This window comes from Rhineura floridana, chromosome 3 (genome assembly GCF_030035675.1).
Source record: "Rhineura floridana isolate rRhiFlo1 chromosome 3, rRhiFlo1.hap2, whole genome shotgun sequence".
NCBI lineage: Eukaryota > Metazoa > Chordata > Lepidosauria > Squamata > Rhineuridae > Rhineura > Rhineura floridana.
The window spans coordinates 38617781-38641730 of record NC_084482.1 but is presented as its reverse complement, the minus strand read 5'-3'; the positions used below and the strand labels follow the sequence as shown (position 1 = coordinate 38641730).

Here is a 23950-nt window from a genome sequence, read left to right as displayed (position 1 = left end):
AGGGATGTGGTACCACAGCGAGTGAGTCCTCCAGTAAAATCTGAAGGGCACAGGACACCCCAGAGTGGATCTGTGTACCCTAAAAGTGAGGAGAAATTATGCTACAAATGTGGTAGACCGGGGCACCTACGTTTTCAATGTGAGGTTGCCAACCCCATTAGTAATCCTGCTCAGACAAGGGCAGTGAAAACAGAGCCCAAGGCTTTAGAAACAGCGAAAAAGGTTCAGTTCTGCCAGATAAACTGGACAGAAGTAACAGACCTTGATTCAAGTCTGAGAGAGGAAGTGAGTGTACAAGGGGCAAATTATTGGGCACTGCTTGATACTGGTGCCGCTCAGAAATTACTGAGGCCAGATTTAATAAAATCTGAGGTAATATTACCTCAGGAAACTGTGACTATCCAAGGAGTGAGGGGTCAACCAGAAAGTTTGCCTGTGGCCCTGGTGGAAATGACTTGGAGAGGCTGAGAGGGCCGATATAAAGTAGGCATTAATGCCCAGCAACAAGAACCACTAATACTGGGAAGAGATGTAATGGGAGCCCAAGAAAAGATATATGTAGTGACCAGACAGCAAATTGGCAGAGAAAAAGAAGCCATATTAAGGGGGGCTGAAACAAACAGGGTGGAATCTGTTAACCAGCCTCAGGTCACCATAGCAACCACTAGCAGGCCTGCTGAAGGAGACAAACTATCAAGTGGTCTCTGATAAGAAAGAAGCAGAAGCACTAAGATCTGTAGAAGCCCCTGTAGTCGCAGAGGCTTTATTAAAAATCTTTATGAGGCTGGGTTTCCCTCATGAAGTGCTGACGGATCAAGGCAGTGTATTCATGGGAGAAGTGATGCAATGTATGTGGAAATGTTGTGGTCTAAAACATCTAAAGACCACTACTTACCATCCCACCACTAATGGGTTAACAGATTCAATGGCGTCTTGAAGGGCATGATCAGAAGCTATGTTCAAGATCACCCACAAGACTGGGATGAACGGTTGGGATGCTTCTTATTCGCGTACAGAGAAGTCCCTCAGGAGTCAACAGGCTTCTCACCCTTTGAACTCATGTTCACTAGAAAAGTGAGGGGACCTTTGGAACTATTAAAAAATTCATGGGAAGGAACCCTGGGAGAGTACAAAACTTCTGTAGTAGATTTTGTATTGGAATTCCGCAATAAATTAACATCAATGATGGAGGTGGTGGAAAAGAATTTGAGTCAAGCACAGGAGAAGCAACGTTACTGGTATGACAGAACAGCCAGGGAACGTGTGTATGATGTGGGAGATATGGTTATGGCGTTCATACCCAGGAAACATGACAAATTACAGGCTAACTGGGAAGGACCATATACCATCAGAGAAAGTCTTGACACAGTGACGTATGTAATCACCACAGATCAATTAAACAGAAGCAAAGTGGTTCATGTAAATATGTTGAAGCCTTACCATACCAGGGATGCACAGGTGTTGCAAGTTACCTTATTCCCTGAGGGAAGTGGGCCTGAACTTCCAGATTTGGTACAGGAAAGCAAAGACAAAGGAGGGGTAGATCAAGTGGAATGGTCAGAGGAGGTGAAGGAGGAAGTAAAGGAAGAGATTCTGAGAGTTTTGAAAACCTATAGGAATCTCTTTAGCAACAAACCTGGCCGAACCAGTATAGTTATACATTCCATTGATACTGGAGATCATGCCCCAATCAGATCTGTTCCGTACCATGTGAATGGGAAAGTTTTGAATGAGATCAAAAAGGAGGTAGAAGACATGCTGGAATTAGGAGTGATCAGGGAATCCATCAGTCCCTGGGCCTCAAGTATTGTCCTGGTTCCAAAAGAAGATGGAACGACAAGGTTTTGCATTGATTATTGGCTAATCAATAAAATTACTGTCCCAGATGCGTATCCTATGCCCAGGGTAGACGCAATGTTAGAGTTATTGGGGGCAGCAACCATTATCTCTACACTAGATCTCTGTAAAGGATTTTGGCAAATGGAACTAGACAAGCAATCCAGAGCCAAAACTGCCTTCAGTACACCAGATGGGTTATATGAGTTTGTGACCTTACCCATGGGACTAAGGAACTCACCAAGTTCATTTCAGAGGCTAATCAATACTGTGTTGCGAGGCATGTCAGATTTTGCAGTGGCCTATATCGATGACGTGGCCATTTTTTTCAGCAAGTTGGTGCCTGAGCATGTCCAACACCTGACAACAGTATTGGAGGCCTTAAGAAAAGCAGGCCTCACAATAAAAGCTAAGAAATGCCAGTTTGGACTAAAGGAAGTAATCTATTTAGGACATAAGGTGGGGAGTGGGAAAATCACCCCCTTATGGAGCAAGGTGGAGGCAATACAAGCGTGGCCGATCCCCTTAACCAAAAAACAAGTAAGGGCATTTCTGGGAGTGGCTGGATTTTATAGGAAGTTTGTGAGAAATTTTGGGGAAATAGCAACCCCCTTGCATGAATTAACAAAGAAGTTCTGAGCGTGTGGTATGGACGGATGAATGTCAGAAGGCTTTTGATCTACTGAAGCAAGCCTTGTGCCAAGGACCCATATTAATAGCACCAGACTATGAGAAACCATTCATCGTGGCTACAGATGCATCGGACCTGGTGCTGGGAGTCGTCTTGCTACAGGAGAGAGAAGGCACCAGACATCCAGTGGCGTACCTGAGTCGCAAGCTGATGCCGAGGGAGAAAAACTATTCGTCGGTCCAGAAGGAGTGCCTAGCGGTCGTGTGGGAACTGAACAAGTTGCGCCCATACGTGTGGGGACGAAGATTCACGGTAACTACGGATCATCGGGCCTTGTTATGGTTGCAGACTATGAAAAACCATAACACTATGCTGCAGAGGTGGTCCTGGGCCCTACAGGACTATCAAGTGGACTTCCAGTTCATAAAAGGCAAGGACAATGTACTGGCCGATGGACTTTCCAGGCAAGTGGCTGGGACTGCAGTGACGTGACCAGACGGAGGAACAAAGAAAGACATTTTCCCCATAGAGACTTTTATTTGTTAACGCGACGTATAAATCCTGGAACAGGAATAATACTCTGCCGTTGTTTTAAGGGGGGGGATGTGATGTTCCTATATTAATGTATATATGGTAAGTGTTGGTTGTTTAGAAGATACATGGTAAGTGCAGTGAAAGAGGAGGGGGAGTGAATGGGCAGTAGAATGCTAGATGATTGGCTGAGTGTTTAAAATGGCTGAACGTATAAAAGGAAGAGTGAGAGTGGAATCTGGGGGGAGAAGAGAAAGAGTGGGTTGCTTGGTGGAGTTTGAGAGAGTTGTTTGCCAGGAGAGAGTGGAGAAGGAGGAGGGTGGAGTTCGGATTAGTATTGAGTAAAACCATATGCTTATGTGCCTTAAGAAGAAATCTTGTTAATCTTGTTAGCTTTGTTATCTTTAATAAATACTTAATTTGGTTTACCAAAGGCCTGATCCTTGGCTGGGGTTTCACAGACCAGAAGGGAGGGTAAGGTAATGACCAAGGCTGAAGGGGAACTGTAACAAATGGTGGCAGCGGTGAAGAGAATAACAATACCAGTATTCAGAGTCTCTGGGAATACTAGTATTAGGACGTGACTGGTGGTTGCCTAGCAGGGGGATCTGTTGAGATCTGTGCTAGAGCGGGGAGAGAAAAAATAAAATAAAGGACAGTCCGGACTGGTGGAGTCCCTGGTGGTGCCTAGAGACAGGCAGTAACCACGAGCAGGTAGGAACCTGACAGGGAGAGCCAGGGAAGGGCGTCACAGCAGCAATCACAGTAACCCTGACACTTTTGGTTGGGAAGAGGAGGAGGAAAATGCCAAAGATGTTTAACCTCTTATGATATCTTGTCCAGTTCCCACCACCATACCTTCTTTGACAACTCTTCTTGGAATAGCTGCACCCAAGGTATCCATCCATCCACAATTCATGCTAAACACATAGCAACCAAAAAACAAAGCAAGGAATTCTCCCAATTTGAGAACCCTAGGACAAATGAACATTTCAGCCTGCCACAGGTGGATTTTTTAGTTTTACAAGACTGGGAAATGCAGTTTGAATACCAAAGTACTCCTGGTTAGAGTAAGGATCATGCTTATATTACTTTCAAGGCTGATTTTATCACACAAGGGTATCAAAATACCTCTTTTTCCTCTGGACAATAGAGGGGCCCTGTAGGATGTAGAACAGCTTTCTGAGCGTAGTAAAATAGTTCAGATATATTCTTCAAGTTCTTGGCTGAGCACTAGGGGGGAAAATGAAATTGTGAGCCTTGTCAGCATAATACAGAGGAAAAAATGCTAGCACGTATGCATTCGGCTGGGAGTTTTCTTTACGCAAACATTTAATATTATACTCTTTACTGACCAGTGTCTTCATGGGGTTGTTTTTTACACTGAATGGTTGTAACCATTGTTTTATCTCATGTGTTTTAATGCTGCCTTCACGCTTTTAAATTTAGTTGTCTGATCCACAGATATTATCTACTTACTGTTCTGTTTATTGTTGTCTAAAACAGCATTGTTATGCTGTTTTATTGTTAGCTTAAAAATTTAGTTGAAATCAAAAAGTGGGTTATAAATAATGGACTCAGTAAGAATACAGAGAGACAACATATGGCATCAAGGCTGTTTTAATTGCATCACTATTATTTTATTCTAATCCCACTTTCCGGACTAATATTGTCCCCAAAGCATGTCATGTCCATCAAAAACTGAGACACAGGCCCAGCGGAATTGTTAGAGAAAGGCCCAGGGACCGCAAGCTCCAGTCTTTTGCAGTGTGCTCCAGATGTTCTGCTCCTTTGTCCCCAGTTTAAAGCCTAACACAACTTTTGGGGGGTGTATTTCTTTCTGCTGGTGCAAAAGGACTTCCCCTTCTTCTCCCCCCCCCCACTCCAACCTCCCCAAATCTACTCAGAAGGTCTCCCAGTGTTCCAGAACCAATTCTGGAGGTGTGCAGGGAGCAGGAGAGAAAGATAAAGTCTGGTTGTGTAAACAGAAGTCCATTCTGCTTGTGCATAGACATCACTGGAGAGAAGAACCTGTTTACTTTGCTTTTAGAGCTGCTGGGTACACTGCCAAGCACAGTGCTTGTGAGGCCTCAGCCACCCATCATCTTAATTTCTCAGAGGAATCTATACAAATAAATTAGCATATGCAAGCTTTATGTTAAATTTATGTCATGAGCCTGTGCCCTAGGTACTTTAACTATCTAGCAATGTCCCTGTGTCGGCCCTGCTGTCAGGGCTTATAAACTAGAAGATGACAGGACACCCAAGGAAAGGGAGATGGTGGAAAAGAAGCAGAGGTGGTTCACAATGCCAAAATGAAGTGGTGAGTTGTTTTTATACTCAGCTGTCTTCCCTTGTTGGCTTTTTTGCTTGGAAGAAACTACCTAGTGACCCAACCCTTTTTTCCTCTTGCTAGTGGCACAGGCCATAGTTTCCTTCCCCTCAATTCTGCAATCTTAGGGCAAATGGCAGTAGAAGGAGTGGCCACTTAGGTGGGGGGGAATAAGCTCCTTCCAGCTGCACCTTATCTGGAGTCAAGCAGGTCTTCCTTTAGCTTTGGGACAGAGGGGGTACAACTTGCCAGTGGCCACTGATCCTCTGGCTAGTGAAATAATATTCTTCCCTTCACTGCTGCAGTCGCGGGGTACCAACAGGTTAATCTCCATTAAGCTACTATGAATGCTAAGAAACAGTTTTTCATTACCTCTACACAAGTTTCTATCTCTGTATATTGGTTCATGATGGGAAGGATCGTTTCCATACTACTGTATTCAACCAGATCCGATTTGTTCCCAACCAGTATAAGAGGCAGCCTGAAAATAAGTTGAGATAATTTTTTCACAAGGAAATAGAACAGTTATTTGACATCTCAGAAAACATCAGGAATACCAAGCCATTTGGAAAAAGTCACACTTAAGCAGTTCCTGGCAATTAAAAAGGATCAAGGAAACAAGTGTTCACCTGATATAATTTAAGCCAAGCAAAGTCAAAATGTTCAGAAGGTAACTTCTTGAGTTTATCAACAACCTTCTTCTAAAACCCAATTGTAATTTCAACTTCCAATACTATTCTCCAGGTAGCATAACTGTTGAATTATATGAATTTAAAATAAATCAGTAGTCTCATGAGGTATCTGCCTTCCTTAATTAAATAGCTGCTAGAAAAGTACAGCTCACCAGAAATCATAAGTATTAGGTTCGTATCAATGATTACCCGTATAATAAAAAGGGAAATATACACTATAACCCCTATTTTAAAACAGTTGCATTGCCTACCAGTTTGTTTCAGGGCCCAATTCATGTTGCTTACATTAGTGTTTAAAGCTGTAAACAGTTTAGGCCCCAAATATCTGAAAGACCACCTCCTCCCTTACAGACTCTCCTGGGTGTTAAGACCAGCAGAGGGGGCCCAGGTGAGGGCATTCTCAGCAACAGCCCCTAAGATGTGGAACTCTCCTTCCTCACAGAATGTGTCTGGCACCTTCAGTATACAGTTTTCAGCGTATGCTGAAGACGCACCTCTTTACCTCGGCCTTTGACAGCTGAGATACAAATTTTTAAGACCCACCCTATTTTTGTTACTGTAATATGTTTTAAACTTTTTAATGTTGTATTTTAAACTTGTTGTGACCCGCTCTGAGACTTTAGGGTGAAAGGAAGGTAAAAAACAAACATACAAAATTCCACATGAAGTAGATCGTCTGTAAGTTTGGCATCCTTGTGTTTAAGCAACAACAATATTCAGCCCTTATTTCATATTGAAGATTTTTGCTTCAGCAAAACTTGTAAAATAATCTCAGATTTGATTTAATCCATTTATATTCACACACACACACACACACACACACACACACACACACACACACACACACACACACACACACACACACACACACACACACACACACACACACACACACACACACACACACACACACACACACACACACACACACACACACACACACACACACACACACACACACACACACACACACACACACACACACACACACACACACACACACACACACACACACACACACACACACACACACACACACACACACACACACACACACACCTGCTATCTTTGTCTGTTCTTTCATTGATGAGTGGAATCCATCGGCTTGTTACCTACAGCAACAAATTTGGATTAATTAATAAAATCAGACTAGGCTGTTTTTTCGATTCAACCAGAAATAACGTTTTATACTCTACCACCAACTTTCTGGACTGAATGGGTGTTGGAAGCACATCTGAAGAGAATGTACATGAGGTATCATCAGATGGACCTCCCAAGGCTTATGCTGGCATTGGAAATCCAGTTAACAACAGTTAAGCCAGCCTCCCTTCACTAAGAGACTGACCGTTTCCAAATACAGAATCCCAAAGCAAGGTATATGACATGGAAAGCAGAAAAGAAGAGAACAAAAGGCCTTTCTGAATGATGATTTTGTGCATAAAATCATCGTGTACTGTTGTCAGGTCCCAGCCAGGGGAGTCCCAATCAGAGTCCTCATCAGAGGAAGACCAAGGAGGCTCCGGTCTTAGACCCAGCCCTAGCTCAGGCTCCATCTGAGGGTCAGGGGCGAGAGTCCTATGATGAGGTCTAGGACGAGCTGTCTGCACCCCGGGCAAGTTTGGCATCTGACATCGAGGCTGAACAGCCCCCAAGCCCAATGTCAGATGGAGACCCAGCCTATCCAGAGGAGTGCCCAACTACAGGCCTGGACTCCTCAGGGGTAAAGGTTTGACTACAGGTAATCAATGGGAATCAGCCAAGGTTTTGGGGTGTGGTTAAGCAGCTCCAGCATAAAAAACCCAGTGCTAGAATGGAAAGGCTGCAGGAATAACATCTATACTCCAGCTCTGTATCTGATCTGTCTAAAGACTGCCTGTGGACCCTGGACCTGTCTCTTGCCTTGCTCATTACTTCAGTTGCTTACAGACTCGTTGCTTGGCTTCTGACCCTGGACTGGTCTGACCCACATTCCTGCCTGACCCCCTTGGTTTTGAGGTAGATTCTGGACTCCTGACTTCAGATTGACCCTCAATACTGCCCTTGCAGCCCTTGCGATGCCCTCACTTGTGTTTCTACTGGGAAGTCTCTCGCCTCCTTAAGGAGCCCAGTGAGAACAGGACAACTGTGCATAGTACATTTGCACTTGCATAGCATCTGCACATCTCCACTAGTTACAAACAGGATCCCCTCAGGAATTCTGAGTTTGCCACCAAAAGCCACGTCCATACTACTCAACCTTTTTTCATTCCATAGCCAAATGAACAACACGGTGACATGAATGGCTAGTCTGCTTTATTAGTACTAGCAGAAACACTATTGGAAACACCAAAAGTAAAAATGGAAAAGCAAGCCAAATAGTGTAGCCCAAGATCAAGAACTGGAAAAACCAGAGAAACTCAACCACCCTCCATCTTGAGAAACTTGTGTCTCAGTGCATTTTGTCTTTGTTTCAGTGCTTTTGAAGTTGGGCCCGTAGAATGTTCAGCCAGTCAGGTCACAAAAATGCAAGTGCTAGCTTGTTCTACCCCTTCATCCCTCCTTAATTCATAACATGTAAGTGAGACTGCAGTACTGTTGTCTTCCAGAAGGAAGAGGCCAATGCACCAAGGCAAAAATGCAGCTGTAATACTCTTTTCAAGACTGTGCAGGTAACACTGTATTTTGGGGGAGGGGGGATATTTTGCATAGACAGGTAAATCACGTCTTGATATTGGACAGTTGTTCAAGTGAGAATTTAAGCATCTTAAAGACAAACATGCACATTCAAGGACAATGGGAAAGCTACATCATTAACACCAGCCGGAACACAAGACAACAAAAATGCTTTCCTCATACCTTATCAATTGAACTCTTGTTGTTAACTGCATACACTATGCAAATTACATTTGCCTGGAACAGAGAAGAAAATTAGAGGACAATAAGCTTTCCCTCGAGGTTTATGGCCTACAACAGAGTGGAGGAACCTTTTTGGCTCTGGGGCCAGATCTTTATTTGCTCCCACACTGTGGGCCTACTTTGACAGGTGGATGGGGAAACCCACCTGTCACTTATATCACATCACTATGATGTCACATGATTGATAGCTGGGTTGCCCTGCCCACCTGTCAAAATCCCTTGCATTTGCAAAGCCCACCCCATGCTAATTCTTTCAACCTCCAGTGTGGAGGTTGAAAGGATCAACATGGGGCAGGCTTTCCATGTCTGCCTACACCCCCTCCTTTCAAGCTCCAATCTTGAAAGGAGGGGGCATAGGGAGGCTTGGAAATCCCACCCTACACTGATCTCTTTAACCTTTGAAAAGGATCAACGTAGGGCGAGGCTTCCAAAAACCGAGGTCTGCTTGCTTTTGCTGTGTATGCTTTGACAGGGAATGCTCTGTCACGCAGCCATGAAGAAACAGGTGCTTGTTTTGCTCATTAACTTTTTTTGGGGGGGGGCGGGGCGGTTCTATCTGCACAAGGAGGACCCGTAATTTATGTGCCATTCCCACTGTAGTCACATTCCATCTACCTGGAGTGTGCCCCAAACCTTAGGGGAAGTGTGCGTGCGTGCACCGAGGAGGAGGGAATGTTCTGCTTCCGGTTTGTTATATACAAGCCAAAATGTTCATTTGCTTAAAAAAAGAAAAACATTAAGGAATACTTTTATAATTCTGGCTTGTAGGTTGCAAGGACTTTTTTTTAAAAAAAAATTACAGAGTTTTGGGGCCTTGACTTACATGACCCAACAGCTACCCCCAGTCATGGCATTTCAGTTTTAAGCCCAGGGGTAGCCAATGTGGTGCCCTCCAGATGTTGCTGGACCAAGGATGGTATTCGACCAATGCACCCATCAGTGCAAAGATTTCTGCTTGTGCAACTGGATTTTCCCCTCCTCTCCTTCCCCCAGACCTTCCCTACATCTGCTTCAGATGGTTGGGGGAACCCCTAGAACAGATTTAAGAGACACACAGGGCTGAACATTCCATTGTGCAAGCAGAAATCCTTGCACTAACAGAACGATTTACTTAGCGCTATGTTGGATACAACCCTACAACTCTTAGTGACATCCAACATGGCCAATGGTCAGGGATGATGGGAGCTGTAGTCCAGCAACACATGAAGTGCACCATGTTTGTTGCCCTTGTTCTAGACCAATGGCCAGGAATAGGGAAAGAGGCCATAGAACAGTCTAAGGGTTTGCCAGGAATGCGATTATTTCCCACCAAAATCAAGCTGTACAATCTGATAAATGCATTAGGCCAAAAAATAAACTTCTGCCATTATTTTAAAGGCCTCACAATTGTGCTCAGATAATTATGCCCTTGAATGATTCCAGAGTCTAGTCTTCATGAAGTAAGAAGTTTTGTAAAGCAAGAATAAAACAAAGCATTTCAGAGCAAAAGACACATTCTACTCACTTGCAATATTTCATGATGGAGCTGTTCATCACTTTGCTCAGATTCTGCATGAAACAAGAGAAGTTCACAAACATTGCTCATTTGCACTGTGACCTATCAGACAAGTGCCATCTCCATTGTCTGTTCTGCACCTATTGGAGACCTCCTTTTTCAACAAACCTTTTCAGTGGAGCTTCTTATCCCAGTCTGTATCTGTATTGGATTTGAAATTGTTTTTATATAAGTTTTTATCGTGGATGATTTTATTGTTCAGGATGTTTCATGAGAAGCGATTCATAAATGAAACAAATGAGTATTGCATACAAAGCAATAAAGTTGGTCAGAAAAGTAGTATCAGCCTACTTAAACGTATGTGTCCATTATAACATTAACGCATAACTGCCTTTTCTCTAATCAAATGTCAGATTTTTTTTTACATTCCCCGCTCCTTTTCCTCTGGTTACAGAAACCAATTCCACAGTTTTCACAATGTTTGTAGCTGAAAGATTATACAAGGATTTTTCAGAATATAACAGTAACTTTCAACATAGAGACTTCAGTCATTTTGCTGCTGCATTCCAAACAGCCTTGGACATATGTGAATTAATGGCAATTTTACGATTAAAAGTTTGCATGGTTTACCACACAGTTTCATTGGTAAAACAGACTTCATTGCATTCTTCCTGTAAGACATTTTCTACAACTACATGGAAAAATCAATGGCTACATGCTCTTCAGACTTCAGCTCCCCAGGGAAGTCACATTAAAGTGGAAAATAATTCAGATGGGAATGAAAAATATGTACCATCATTAGAAAAGAATGTCACAGAGAAAATAATTCTTGCAGTAAGAACTCTGAAGCAGTTTCTAAGATGTACTTTCCTGAATATCACCAAGAGCAATGTTGCTACAGATAAGATAGAGCCTTCTCTTTTTCTAGATCGAATAGGGGAAGTCAGTAAAATAATAAAGCTTAGCTTTTAAGAAGGTGATATTTGGAAATGGAAGGGTTGTACTGAGGACCAACAACTTTGTAGGTTGTATAAAATTGTTCAACAAACTCCTCTGTTTTGCATGGTTATCTGGTACAAGTCTGAGCACTGGGATTTGCAAAGCCATAGCTTTGAGGCATCTCAGTATGTTCCTACATGATCCTGGCTAGGCTGTAAGCTTGACACCGGCCCTGAGCGCTACTGCAGGTGGCAACATAGAACCCTGTGAATGTTTCTGAATCATTAAAACTGAGGTCACCAACCTTGTTGGACTGGAAGACACATTTCAAATGTTGAGAGTGCTGGGGACCAGTCATAAAATGGCTACCATGGGGGCATGGCATAACACAAAAGTAGAGAGTAGCCACAGTGAAGCTTTTCCCATATTTGTATTTCCATACTAGAAAAGGCTTGACCTTTTGCAATTCCAGCTGCCATACAGCTGTTAAAGGCACAAGTACCCCATTTTTCCCTAATACTGACTCTAAACCAAAGCCTAGAATGCCATCCTGCCCCCACTTACATGGAAGTAAGCCCCATTAAACATAAAGAGACTTGCTTCTGAGTAGATATGTATTCCATTGCATTGTAAATTAATTATACAGTGTCTTTAGCCCATGCAAAGCAGGAGATATACCAAACCTCTTTGCAAAGTTTTCACATTTGCCTTTTTGTGGAGAGGATTCTTTAATATTCACTAATACTTATTCTGTAGTAGTATTGGCAAAATATCTTCTAGGCACTACCGGATCTTAAGCAAACCCAGCACAGAAAAGATGGTTCCTGGTTGCTAAGGAAAAAGGAAGGGCAAACTATGAAGATTCCAAGGACTAGGGAAAAAAGACAGAAACAGGGGAAAATGCATTAAAAGATAAGGGGAAACAACAACTCCTTAGGACCCCAGAGATTCCTATTGCCTGGTGTCCAAACAACTCACTTATCAATCCCAGCTCTGACTTCACTCATTGGCTAAGAGCACTGATAGGCAGGAACAGTCAGGCTGGCTCATTTCACAGAAATTGCTCAGAAGGGTACCTGCACATTTTGCTCCAAACTCTGTTTCTAGAAAAGCTAGAGACTTACTTATTTAAAAAAATGAAAAACCAGATTCTGGGCTACCTGCTGAATGCCATTGTGGGTGCTATGCAACCTGCAGGCAGCAGGTTGGCAACCCCTGCTTTAAAACTGGTAAAGCACAGTGTTTGAGAGCTCCCTTGAAACTGGGCGTAGGGATGGAGCACGGACTTGAATAAGAAATGTAGACTATATCCTGAAGGTACACTCCAACATTCATTCCAATAACTAAGTCTTCAAGTAAGAAACTTCAAGAGAGTTATTTTATGTATTTAATAATATTCTTAGCCTGCTCTCTATCACAAAGCACTCCCAGGATGAGGAACAGTTAAAACTAAAGACAAATCTAATAATCATAAATGAGCAAATAACACATCAAAACAGTAATGAGTGTAATAACAGTATCAAACCCAGACAACACTCTAATACCCTGCAAAGCCATGGGCAAATACACAGGCTTTCGGCTAGTGATAGAAACAAAGATGAACTGGTGCCAGCTGTATCTCAAAAGGGAGGGCATTCTATAAATGGGTTGCCACCACCGAGAAAGCCCTTTCTCACATAGCCACATAATGGGTCTCAACTGGTTGCAGTACAACCAAAAGAGCCAAAATGTTATTACATTGCACTTACTTATATATACCACCACCCATAAGAGCAGGTTAGAGGGTAAAGCTGGAATCTGTCCTTGATCCACAGAATGGTGCCCTGTATGTGGCACACCAACTTTCATTCCGATGTTTCAATTGAGATATCACATCACTTTGAATTTTGCACTATCCTCCACGCTTTTTAGAACCGAGCCACAAAGATATGCACTAAATTTCATTCTTATCTGTCAATATTCAATGAATTACCAGAGCACCAACAATCCTACAAACATAATACCAAAACAGCTAAGTTAAACCTAAGGTCTCACTTCGCTCAGGCTAACAGCAATGGTGGAAGCCCCACTAAGATTGCTATGAGCTTCTCATGGTTTAAGACAGCGTTCCCCAACTTTTTTTCCCATGGGCCACTTGGAAATTGCTGAAGGTCTCGGCGAAGCACTTAATGATTTTTCTGCCTGTTGTAGCAACTGTAATGTGCTGTGCTAGATGCTGTATGATTTTTAATTGTATTGTATTGCTTCTTTTATTTCTTATACGCTATGTTTCATTGTATTACAGCTTGAATCCCATCAGATTCAAACTGTAATACAATAAAGTACAATATAAGAAATAAAAACAATAAAATTCAATTAAAATTAATATGAATATTTAATGCAATTGATGTGATGTCTCCCATCTTCAACCACAAATCCAGACACGTCAGACCACATGAATGAAGCTTTTGGACCACTCAATCACTCCCACGAATACATTTGTCACAGATGCTGCTAGAATGGTAACATTTCTTCCAACAAAGCACCACAGTTTCCAATAAAGGACTACATGATGGCAATAGGAAGCATGGCCATTCCACCAATTAAAAATACATTAATTTTACTCCAAACATTTGGCAGAACCTGATGTAATTCTGCACCTAGCCAGCTGTGCATTAAATCCATCATAGATGCCAAGTGCCTTGTAGCTGCAAGCAAACAATAGAGCACAGGCCTGGTACTTTATACCAAGCAGAGACTCCTAACAGCTGCCAGAAGTCTTCTCAGCAATCTTCCACCCAATGTCTTCCAACTACCATGTAATCTATAGGCAGCTGCCAAACAGCACTGACCATATTTGGGAGCATCTGGGAGGCTTGTTCCATTTATCTAGTAATAATAATATTATTAATTTATGAATCGCCTTCCATGTGCGTCTCAAGGTATTTTATAAAAAACAAATAAAGATAGGCTTAAAAACAATACAAAAAGGTACACCCCAAGTCAGAGACCTTTTCATCCAGCTGGATACAAGTTTCTTTAGCCAGAGGATAATTTTTTTCTTTTCCATAGGTTGGGTTATATAGGTACGACAGAAGGAAGGGTGGTATTTAGAGGGCAAGAAAGTCAGAGAGACCCACTTTTGGATATTAGTTTATCAGTGGAAGTGGAGGCAGATGTCCTCTGGTATGGGTAGGGAGGGAGAGGGCATTTTTTGGTTCCTTAGTTTTCTCTCTACCGTAAACGTAATTTCCACAATCTTCCTTTATATTTATTCACTAATAGGCAAAAAACCTTGCGATTTAAGAACGTACCTATAGCCCACAGCTATTTCTATCAAACTTTAAAAAGCAGGGAAATTGGGCAGCTATAGTGAATGCACCAGGGGAGCAGGATGTCTGAGATATTGTACTGCCCTACACATTTGTCAAAATGCAAACACAATTTGAGTTGGTCTTTCACAGTCCAATCCACTTCCTGTGTAGCTTGGAAGAATTTGGTAACATGTGCCTCTGAGCCAAGCAGCTGTGAGTCTGGCTTTTAGAACACTGATAGCTGGTTCTTACTGAGCATGCCCGACATTATCATTCAGTTCAATGCAAATTTTCTTAAATTAATTAAAAATCAGCCAGGCATTTTTTTAACTTTTAAATTGCAGAAGATGGTTAGAGTATGGGGCAAGCTCAGTAACAGGATTACAGGTACTCTGTGAACATGGCTGATTTTTAATGAATTTCAACAGATTATGAGAACTCTTGACAGAAAAAAGACCAAAAGGGCTCTGGGTTCCCACCCCCCCTCTTTTTAGAAGTTGAACTCTCGATTCTTTCTGACTGTTTATCACCCCAAAGTTTAGAGGGTTTTTAAGCAAGCGTTTCTGAGTTCAGGACTATAAGATTTGTAACGTTTTGTTTTGAAATGAGCTTATGGGAAGCATCAGAATGGCATGGGGGGTATTTTCAATTTAACATTGCGGAATGTGAAAAATCCACACTGGCTATAGTATACAGCCACTCTTGGCTGTATAATACCATTGGTCAATTACACTGCAACCGCCATTAGGGACAGAGACCACAGTCTCTCCCCCTGCCCACCTTTTAAATATTAATCTGCAAAATCAACAGATCCATTACCTGAATAGTCCACTATATGGGTTGGCACTCTCTCTGGGGTAACATCAGCTGGAATGGTGATTTCTTCTGCTCGTGGAGGAACCTTGGTTTGTGAAAAAGGAACATTCTTGAAACAAGTCAAAATGCCACAAAAAATGTAACGATAAATATAACATTCTATCAGGAACCTTCAAAGCAAGCTGAAAATTGGGTAACATATTGCAGGTTCTTGCTTAATTTTACAGCCTCTATCAAAGAAATTCAAAGTCCTTCCAAATTTTGCCAAAGCCAAGCTTTCTAAATGAGCATCTTGCAATGAACAGTAAATTACATTTTCAATTCATTTCATGGTTTCTAAACACAAACTTCAACTTTGAATCAGTACAAAGTATTTTTCCTATATATTTCCCTGATCAATGAAGCTCAAGACAAACTAGGTTAAGTAATGAAATCCCACTGAATGATGATATTGGCTTCTTTATACTTACTAATGTCCTCATTAGTCTGGAACAGGCAACATAAGGGACTACAATCACTCCATTCTCAGAATAGTCAATGACTCCACCAAAAGCCTTTCACCCCCTGTATGCTTACGTGGATTTATTTATTTAAAATATTTATATACCTTCGTTCATTTAAAAACATACAAGAAAATATCAGAACAAAAACACATTAATACACAAAAATTTAAAAAATCACAACAGAAACAACCATCCAGAGTAGCAAAACACAGATCAATAAAAATCATCACTAAAAACTGGGGAATGAAAGTTTAGCAAATGCTTCGGTGAACTGGAGCTCATTCAACCCAGTATGGTGGCAGATATTATCTTAACGGGAATTAGAGCAATATCATAATGCATGCTGGTAAATGAGATCTACTGCCAAACCCAGCACACTAGTCACCTGAAATTCCTAAAATAGCAGCAGTAGACCCTAATAGCATAAAATTAAAGTATTTTGCCCTTTGGTTTGTAAACATTCAAAGGTTTCCTACAGTTACTGATTTTATTAAGCCATATCTTAATAACTATGTTATATTTTTAGTTGTTTCTAGAGGAAAGAGAACAGAAAATCTGCTTGATTTTCTGCCATCTGTCTGGTACCCCTCAGTCTTTACTCCACGCCTACTCCACAGGATCAACTAACCCTTGGGGGCTTCTGTGGACTGGTGAGAACAGGAGGGATGGGGAAAGTCACCTTTCACCAACCCTGCTGTAGGGAAGAGATCTCTGGATCCAACCCATAAAAAAATCTATAAAAACAGTAATTTCATTGTTTGATTTTGTGATTTTTTTCTATTTTTGATGGGACTTTAAAAAAAATTGAAGCGTTTCTAACAGAATTATTAGTCAATTATCATGGAAATTGGATGGCTCACAAAACTGTCAACTACTTAGAGGACACTGTTGATTAGGCAAAATAGAAATGCCTAAAACAAATTCATCTTACCTCTTCAGGAAATTCTTCACTGACAAGAGACATAATAAGAGACGTCTTCCCAACTCTGGCTGTGAAATTGAACACACACAAATTAGTGGAGGATTTCTATAATCACACATCTTATTTTGGCAGAGACTTTGAAGGCCAGTGGGAAATGAAGTTTTACCTTCCACTGACCAGCAAAAAATCTGTAATATAGACACATCCTGCATGAAAAAAATATCTATGGTTTCTTACAGTGACAGAATGATCCGAAGTTAAGATGAGTGAGGGGCATAGATGTTTCCTAGAAGCCTTGGTGTATTTCACATAACGAGAGTATCTCACATGGGAAATAAAAAAGCACCTCTGCATGAGCATAAAAGAAACTCTATCAAGATCAGAAGAAAACTGGAGGTCTGGATTTAATCTAACAATTAACAAATTAGAGTTTGTCTTTCTGACAGTTTTGAAGTCTACTTGGTTACTGCACAGGCACTGTGAACACACTAGTCATCTACAGCAAGGCATTTCCATTGGCCACACCTGTAGGAGGAACAGATTGATCTGCTGATCAGCTGAGAAATCTCTTTGAAGCGAATTTTTAAAAATGCACTCAAGCTGCTCCCACCAGGTTTCAGAGTAAAAAGTGGCAATTTTTGACTAGTGTTGTGTAGGTGGAGATGCACTGGAAGCGGCAATACAGTGAGTGTATGATAGTTCAATTTTGTCTGCTCCGATACTAGAAAACAGGGTAACTTTACTTTTTGGTGGGTGGCAAATTATATTTTTGGTGTGAAATTATACTCTGACAACAAGCACTACTGAATTTGAAGAAATCCTGTGATAAATACACCAGGATAGGAATTTTGACTGCTTTTAGAACAAATGCTTGGAAAAACCCCCACCATGTCATAACGCACATTTCAAGGCAAAGGTTGCCACCCAATTGGAACAGGATGAGACCCAATTTCTGAGAGCCTCATAGGGCTATGGATAAAATTGGATTTATACAATTTTGTGCAAGTACAGACAGAGGGCAGAATGTGGTTTGGGTGCAGAATTCAACTTCCTCAACATCTCAGTCTTCATTCGAAGAAAAACAAGGGGAGGAAAGCAAGTCTTTAACATTTGCAATTTAGTAATCATGATGAAGTCTCAGAAGGCAAAGGGGTTCTAAAATAAGATTTCCAATGATCAGGAGGTGAGGCTTCAATGACCTGTATAGCTCATTATTTTTTTCTCTAGCTAAAGGCAGAGCAATAAAAAATAATTTAAAAATTGAGAGTAATTCAGACATTATACAATTCGCTTGATTTGAACAATATATGCAAGCCACATAATTCAGCTTTTTCTTTGTGCAGTATTATTTATCATCATCTGTGGAGAATGCACAGTGTTAGCTATACAGGTCACAGAAAAAATTCCATGGCCCATATGACTTGCATTTCTTTAACTTAATTTTAATTCTGTTTAACACAACAAGCATTTGGAGCTTCATAATATTTATTTATTAAATTTATATACCGCCCTCCAACCTCCTCCAAAGAATCTTTGCAATTCTTTTCTAGCAATATCATTTCTCCTCTACGAGCAATATTTGGCCAGAAAACTACAGCACCAGTCTTCCAGTTGATGCTGCCTTTCAGGTTAACTACATCTTTCAGCACCATCTTCACATTGAAGCAATTACAACATATGTTGGGGTTGGTATACAATCCGTAGTATCATGATTATTTAGTTATATCCTAAATATATTTTGAGGTTAGTATATAATCCATGGTATCAGGATTATTGTTATATCATGATCCAAGAACCTACTGGACCTTGTATTAGCTTACAAAAAAATCACCACAAAACCAATTTAAAATAATTCAAAAAGTTTTCAGTGTAGCATTATGAAAACATTCCTTCAACAACAGAACATATAGTCCAAATAACTTGATTTCTTAGTAGATATTTATAGTTCAAAATGTTTTATTTAAAAACCACAGAAAACCAAAGAACCACGTAACCAAAGAAAATCCTCCCCCACCCACTCCAAGATACACTACATAACCTTGGCCTGAGAGAGACCTCCTCTCTCAGTTGTCTTCCTATTGGCAGATATGGTGCTATGCCTTGGAGGCCTCTTCTCCACAGCTTCATAGCAGGAATGGGGAACCTTTGGCCCTCCTGATGTTGTTAGACTCCATCAGACCCAGCCAGCATGTCCAAACGTCAAGGATGATGAAAGTCAGGAACATAGGAAGCTGCCTTCTCCCAAGTCCACTGTAGTCCAACAACATTTGGAGGGCCCTACTTTAAAGATATTACTCTATCCCTGTTCAGACAGTATTTTCCACCTCAGGCCTCCAAGTGAAGATTTTCCATGCCTCTTCTTCCTTAACTATTTCCACCCTTCGTTCCAAAAAGCTTCACCTCTGTCTGTTCAGGAGTGGGGCCATCTCTACTTCTCAGGCCACTGCCAACCTGCTCTCCTTCCTTTAACAATAACACCAGTCCCCTTCAGCTGTATGTCTTCTTAGATTTCTTTCAATGACATTCCTAGACACTCATTAAGAATCAGAAATTAGATTCCTAGACAAGCAAGGCAGCTGGGTTGTCAAGTATTGCTTCTTTCAGGTTAGCAGGGCTGTGGAATCGGTACGCCAGACCTTTGACTCTGACTCCAACTTCTCTATTTTTCTACTGTCTGACTCCTTTATAAATGGCAAATGTATATTAACTAGTAATAACACATTTACTGTAGTAAAATGGTAGCACAAGGCATTTCATCATCTCCACCACGTGAATCCAGAGCTTGGAAAAGTTACTTTTTTGAACTACAACTCCCACGAGCCCAATCCCTGGGGCTGATGGGAGTTGTAGTTCAAAAAAGTAACATTTCCAAGCTCTGGATTCACATGGTGGTGGTGATGAAATGCCTTGTGCTACCATTTTATTACAGTAAATTTGTTATTACTAGTTAATATACATTTGCCATTTATGAAGGAGTCGGAATCGGAGTCGGTACATTTCTACCGACTCCGACTCCACCCAAAATTGCTCCCGACTCCAACTCTAACTCCACAACTCCGACTCCACAGCCTTGCAGGTCAGCATAGTATTGTTATTAAAAACACTAAGAGGATGAGCAGATTTTGTGCCTGGCCTGGGAAATATGCCATATTTTTGGAAGAGTAGCATGAGGCATTTGACTTGATCCAATTTTTAAAAAATACACTATAATAAAAAGGATACATTAAGAAAAATAGGCAAACTAGCACTGAAAGATGGTAGGCTCATTAAAGAATGTTTTCATACAAGTTAGCTTGAAATCTGCCAATATGAAATATTATAGATCTGGGAGAGCAGGTCAGTTTACACCTCAGTTACACTCCATATAACTAAGTGCTAGCTCTCTTCACAAATCAGTAGACCCTTTCTCAAACAAGGAACCACAGAGATTGTACATGACTAGACTTGCAGAATACTAGTTCTTTCAACATCACCTCACCTGCCCTTTAACATATTGGGAGCACTTACTGTTTCTTGAAATGTTGTTTCAACATGCAAAAGGTAAGCAAATGCCATGAAAATGACTGCACATTTTACAGAGTTCCCTAACAACGCTACAAACTCAGCTTCAACCGTGGCTATTTTCTAAGAAAATAGGACAACCAGCAGGATACAAAAAAATCCATGCACATACAGCAATCTCTGCCAAGTACAGAAGAGCCTACATTGGGGAGAGAAGTTGGCCACAGCAGTCTGTTTTAGATAGAAACCCTCTAGGTCTGCAAACACCAAAAAAAGAACAGCTCCAACGCATACACCCCAATCATTAGCTAGCAGAAGAGAAAGCCAGAAGGGCACAGAGTCAGGTATGCTATAGCAGGTGAAAGAAAGCAACCAGCTTCCCCCCAGCCCAACCAAACTGTTTAAGGTTAAACAGTTCTGTCCAACAAATGGTCAGGTACTGTAGAGGAATGGCAAGCAGTATTTCTATAAGACTTTTACAATTCTTTAACAACTGCTGGTTTTGCCAGGGATATTTCACGCAAAGCTTGCTGATGCTGCAAACTGTCTCCAGTTGCTTGTTTTCTCGGAAGCAAACTCAAAGAGGGCATTGTCATTCTCTCCCCCCCCCCAAGAAGTGCTTCTTTACCCTTGGATTTGGAGAAAGTTTAAATGCTTGCAACATTAGGCTGTCTGCATTGCATATGTATCATTTTTTATTTGATTCAGAATGCTTTGGTGATGTTTTGGGGAACGGGGTGGAGGATGAAAGCAGGGGATAATCAAAGCAATCCTCTTGAGGTGAAATATGCCACAATGCTAGTATGGCTATAATAATTTGGGACACTTTTTTCTGAAGTGTAAAGAGCTACAGTTTTACCTCTTAAATCTGGAGGGGCAATTTGTTAGTGTGATTCTATTTTAACTCTGAGACAACAGCTTAGTATATGCCAATTAGTGTTATCCCACACAGCATAGTAGTGGAATATGGTGTTTAACCTACTTTCTCTATTCTGATGTATGGCAGAGAAGCTTGCTGAATCATGTCACTTAAAAATAGCATTCTGGAGCTTTTCTGCAAATTACTGAAGTTTAATGACATCATCTTTCCACCAACATCACAAATTAATTGCCCTCAAAATGAAAAAAGCAACCACAAGGTCCCCAAAATGAAAACATAGTACAAGTCATGGGGTCAGAGTTCATTTGAGGACTCGGATGGAGAACAGAGGCTTCTCTTCTTAGAATGGGTATAGTTACCAAAAAAAAAAGCTTCTTATGCTTCTTTGGTATTAAACAGGAATAAGTTCCTGAAAAACCAGAGATGCTTTGGCACGGACACCTACACACACACAGCATCCCTGTAACTGCCCCTATCTATAATGCCCTGCACATGAACGCAGAGCCAACAGTGGCTGAACAGAGAAGCCACATGATATGTTGAAAGCGCATTTGATCCATCCAGAGTTCTATGTGTAGAATTCTTGTTGTGACCCCATAGAATGAAGAGGATTCAAAATAATTCCTATGGCATTGATACCAGCAAGGCTGGCCCCCTTGCCAGCAAATGCACAGGGAGGGTTCTTGCTTTCTCCCTTCCTCTGTATCTACATAGAGTCCTTGTATGTTGAACGTTAGTTCACGAAGCTCACAGGTTATCAACGGCAGTCATCCAGTGCAGGCAGAGGATAGAGGAGACTCCACTCAAGAATTCCTGAATCTTGGGAGGTACCAGAAATGTTCTATTTGGGAGTCAGACTTCAGACAGCAGAACAGTCTTTATAATATATGCTACTGTATGTATTCATACCTTGCATACTACAACTAATAAAATGTATTCTAGGTGGCCTTAGCCATCACTGCAGAAACAGAAAACTAGAAATATGTATCAGCATGAAAGAAGTTGCTGGATATCCATTTAACATCAAAGTATAAGAATTTGAAGGCACATCTTAGAACAAGTTACAAAAGATGAAGAACTGAGTTAAACTCTAAGTCATATTACCAGAGCTTGGAAAAGTTACTTTTTTGAACTACAACTCCCATCAGCCCAATCCAGTGGCCATGCTGGCTGGGGCTGATGGGAGTTGTAGTTCAAAAAAAAGTAGCTTTCCCAAGCTCTGCATATTACAGAGCCAAAGTTACAAGGTACATGGAAATACATGTCATAATACATCACCCATCAGACGTCGGATTGAAAGGATGGATGGTTCTCCTGCTTTCTTCGACCCCCCCACTCCAGCAGAGCTGAGGGGTCATGAGTGCTATAAAACCTGGCTTTTATACACTTTCTTATCAAAGGGAAGGTGTGTTCCTATGGCCATATCAGTTATGCTGCCTCCTCTCTATGCAACTCTTCAGGTTCTTCATTAGGTCGCTAAGCAGACGCTCCTAGTGGGTCTTCTATTCTCAACTCCCTGGAAAGTCTGCTTGCCCTGTCTGCAAGTATCAGCCACGCCATATAAGGAGCTTCCTTGTAAACAGCCGGAATGTTGGCTGACTGCCTAGACAACTTATCTTATACTATGCGTCATAATAAAACATTGCTTTATTCAGAAAGGAGGGCATCAGAAGCCCACTTTTAAAATAAACCTTTTCTACTTTTTGCCACTTATGCAGTGCTAAGCTATAAACTAAGCCACTGTGAGCAAATGTAAATGATTTCAGCATATTTTATGCATATTTCAAGCCAATATCTGACCTGGCCCATTACAGCACCGTTACTCAGACCTCTAAAAAGAGTAGAATCTTGCTGCTAGAAATAATCACACTATTCATATTGTATTTGATAGCCATAACTGTTCCAGAATATTACACACCATACAATTGGACAAGCAGTTGCTAAGAGATGGACAAGCTTTTCTTGGCTTTGTGTATGTCTTAACTGGGCTAGGCAATGCAAACGTCCCTTCATATTTAATCAAAACACACACAAAATATGAATGCCTCCACATCCTGTATTGACCAGATTAGGAGAGTCACCACCCACCTCCATCTTTTGTACACTTTTGTGCTTAAAACATTCTATATAACTTAATGTAACTCATTATGTTACATTTTCTGGGCTAACAGTAAATCCACCAGCCAAGCAATCCTGTCTATTTTAATTATACTTTTGGAAGTTCAGCTTTGTCTTGATTCAATGAGGTTTAGACACAGTTTTGATAAGAATGCACTACCTTCTTATAACAATAACAACTCTGGGCATCCCATGCTGGAACTCACAGGACCACAGCAGCAGTTTCAACCTATTCACATATCAAACTACATTAAAGCTACACTTTCAAAGAATAATAATCAAATCAGTGCAACATGAAACTTATACAGAATATTTAAGATTAACTCACAATAAAAAGATTCTCTTGTAGGAAAAAGATGAGATTCCCTCAGGAACATACGGATTTTGGGCTTTAACTACTAATGAAGTCTGAATACCTCAATTTCAATAATACAGTGAAATAAAGAATGCTTCAGTTTAATAAAACACACCCAACCAATAAATCTCAGTTCTAAACCAGGTTTAAAAACCTGTTACTTAAAAAACTAAGTAAAGCTACCATGTAACTGTCTGCCATAAACAAAGTG

General features: G+C 41.1%; 1 protein-coding gene across 5 annotated transcripts in view; it reads right to left on the bottom strand.

Moving 5' to 3' along the window:
• RHOT1 (ras homolog family member T1) overlaps positions 1–23950 on the bottom strand; it is a 64742-nt gene that overhangs the window by 35709 nt on the left and 5083 nt on the right. For all 5 annotated transcript variants that reach the window (XM_061615361.1, XM_061615364.1, XM_061615363.1 and 2 more), the window contains exons 2-8: positions 16895–16953; positions 15464–15545; positions 10422–10465; positions 8858–8911; positions 7082–7134; positions 5703–5811; positions 4130–4231 (exon numbers count right to left, since the gene is read on the bottom strand). In XM_061615361.1, coding sequence (XP_061471345.1) covers positions 4130–4231; positions 5703–5811; positions 7082–7134; positions 8858–8911; positions 10422–10465; positions 15464–15545; positions 16895–16953 — 503 coding nt within the window. The remainder of the gene's footprint in view (positions 1–4129; positions 4232–5702; positions 5812–7081; positions 7135–8857; positions 8912–10421; positions 10466–15463; positions 15546–16894; positions 16954–23950) is intronic.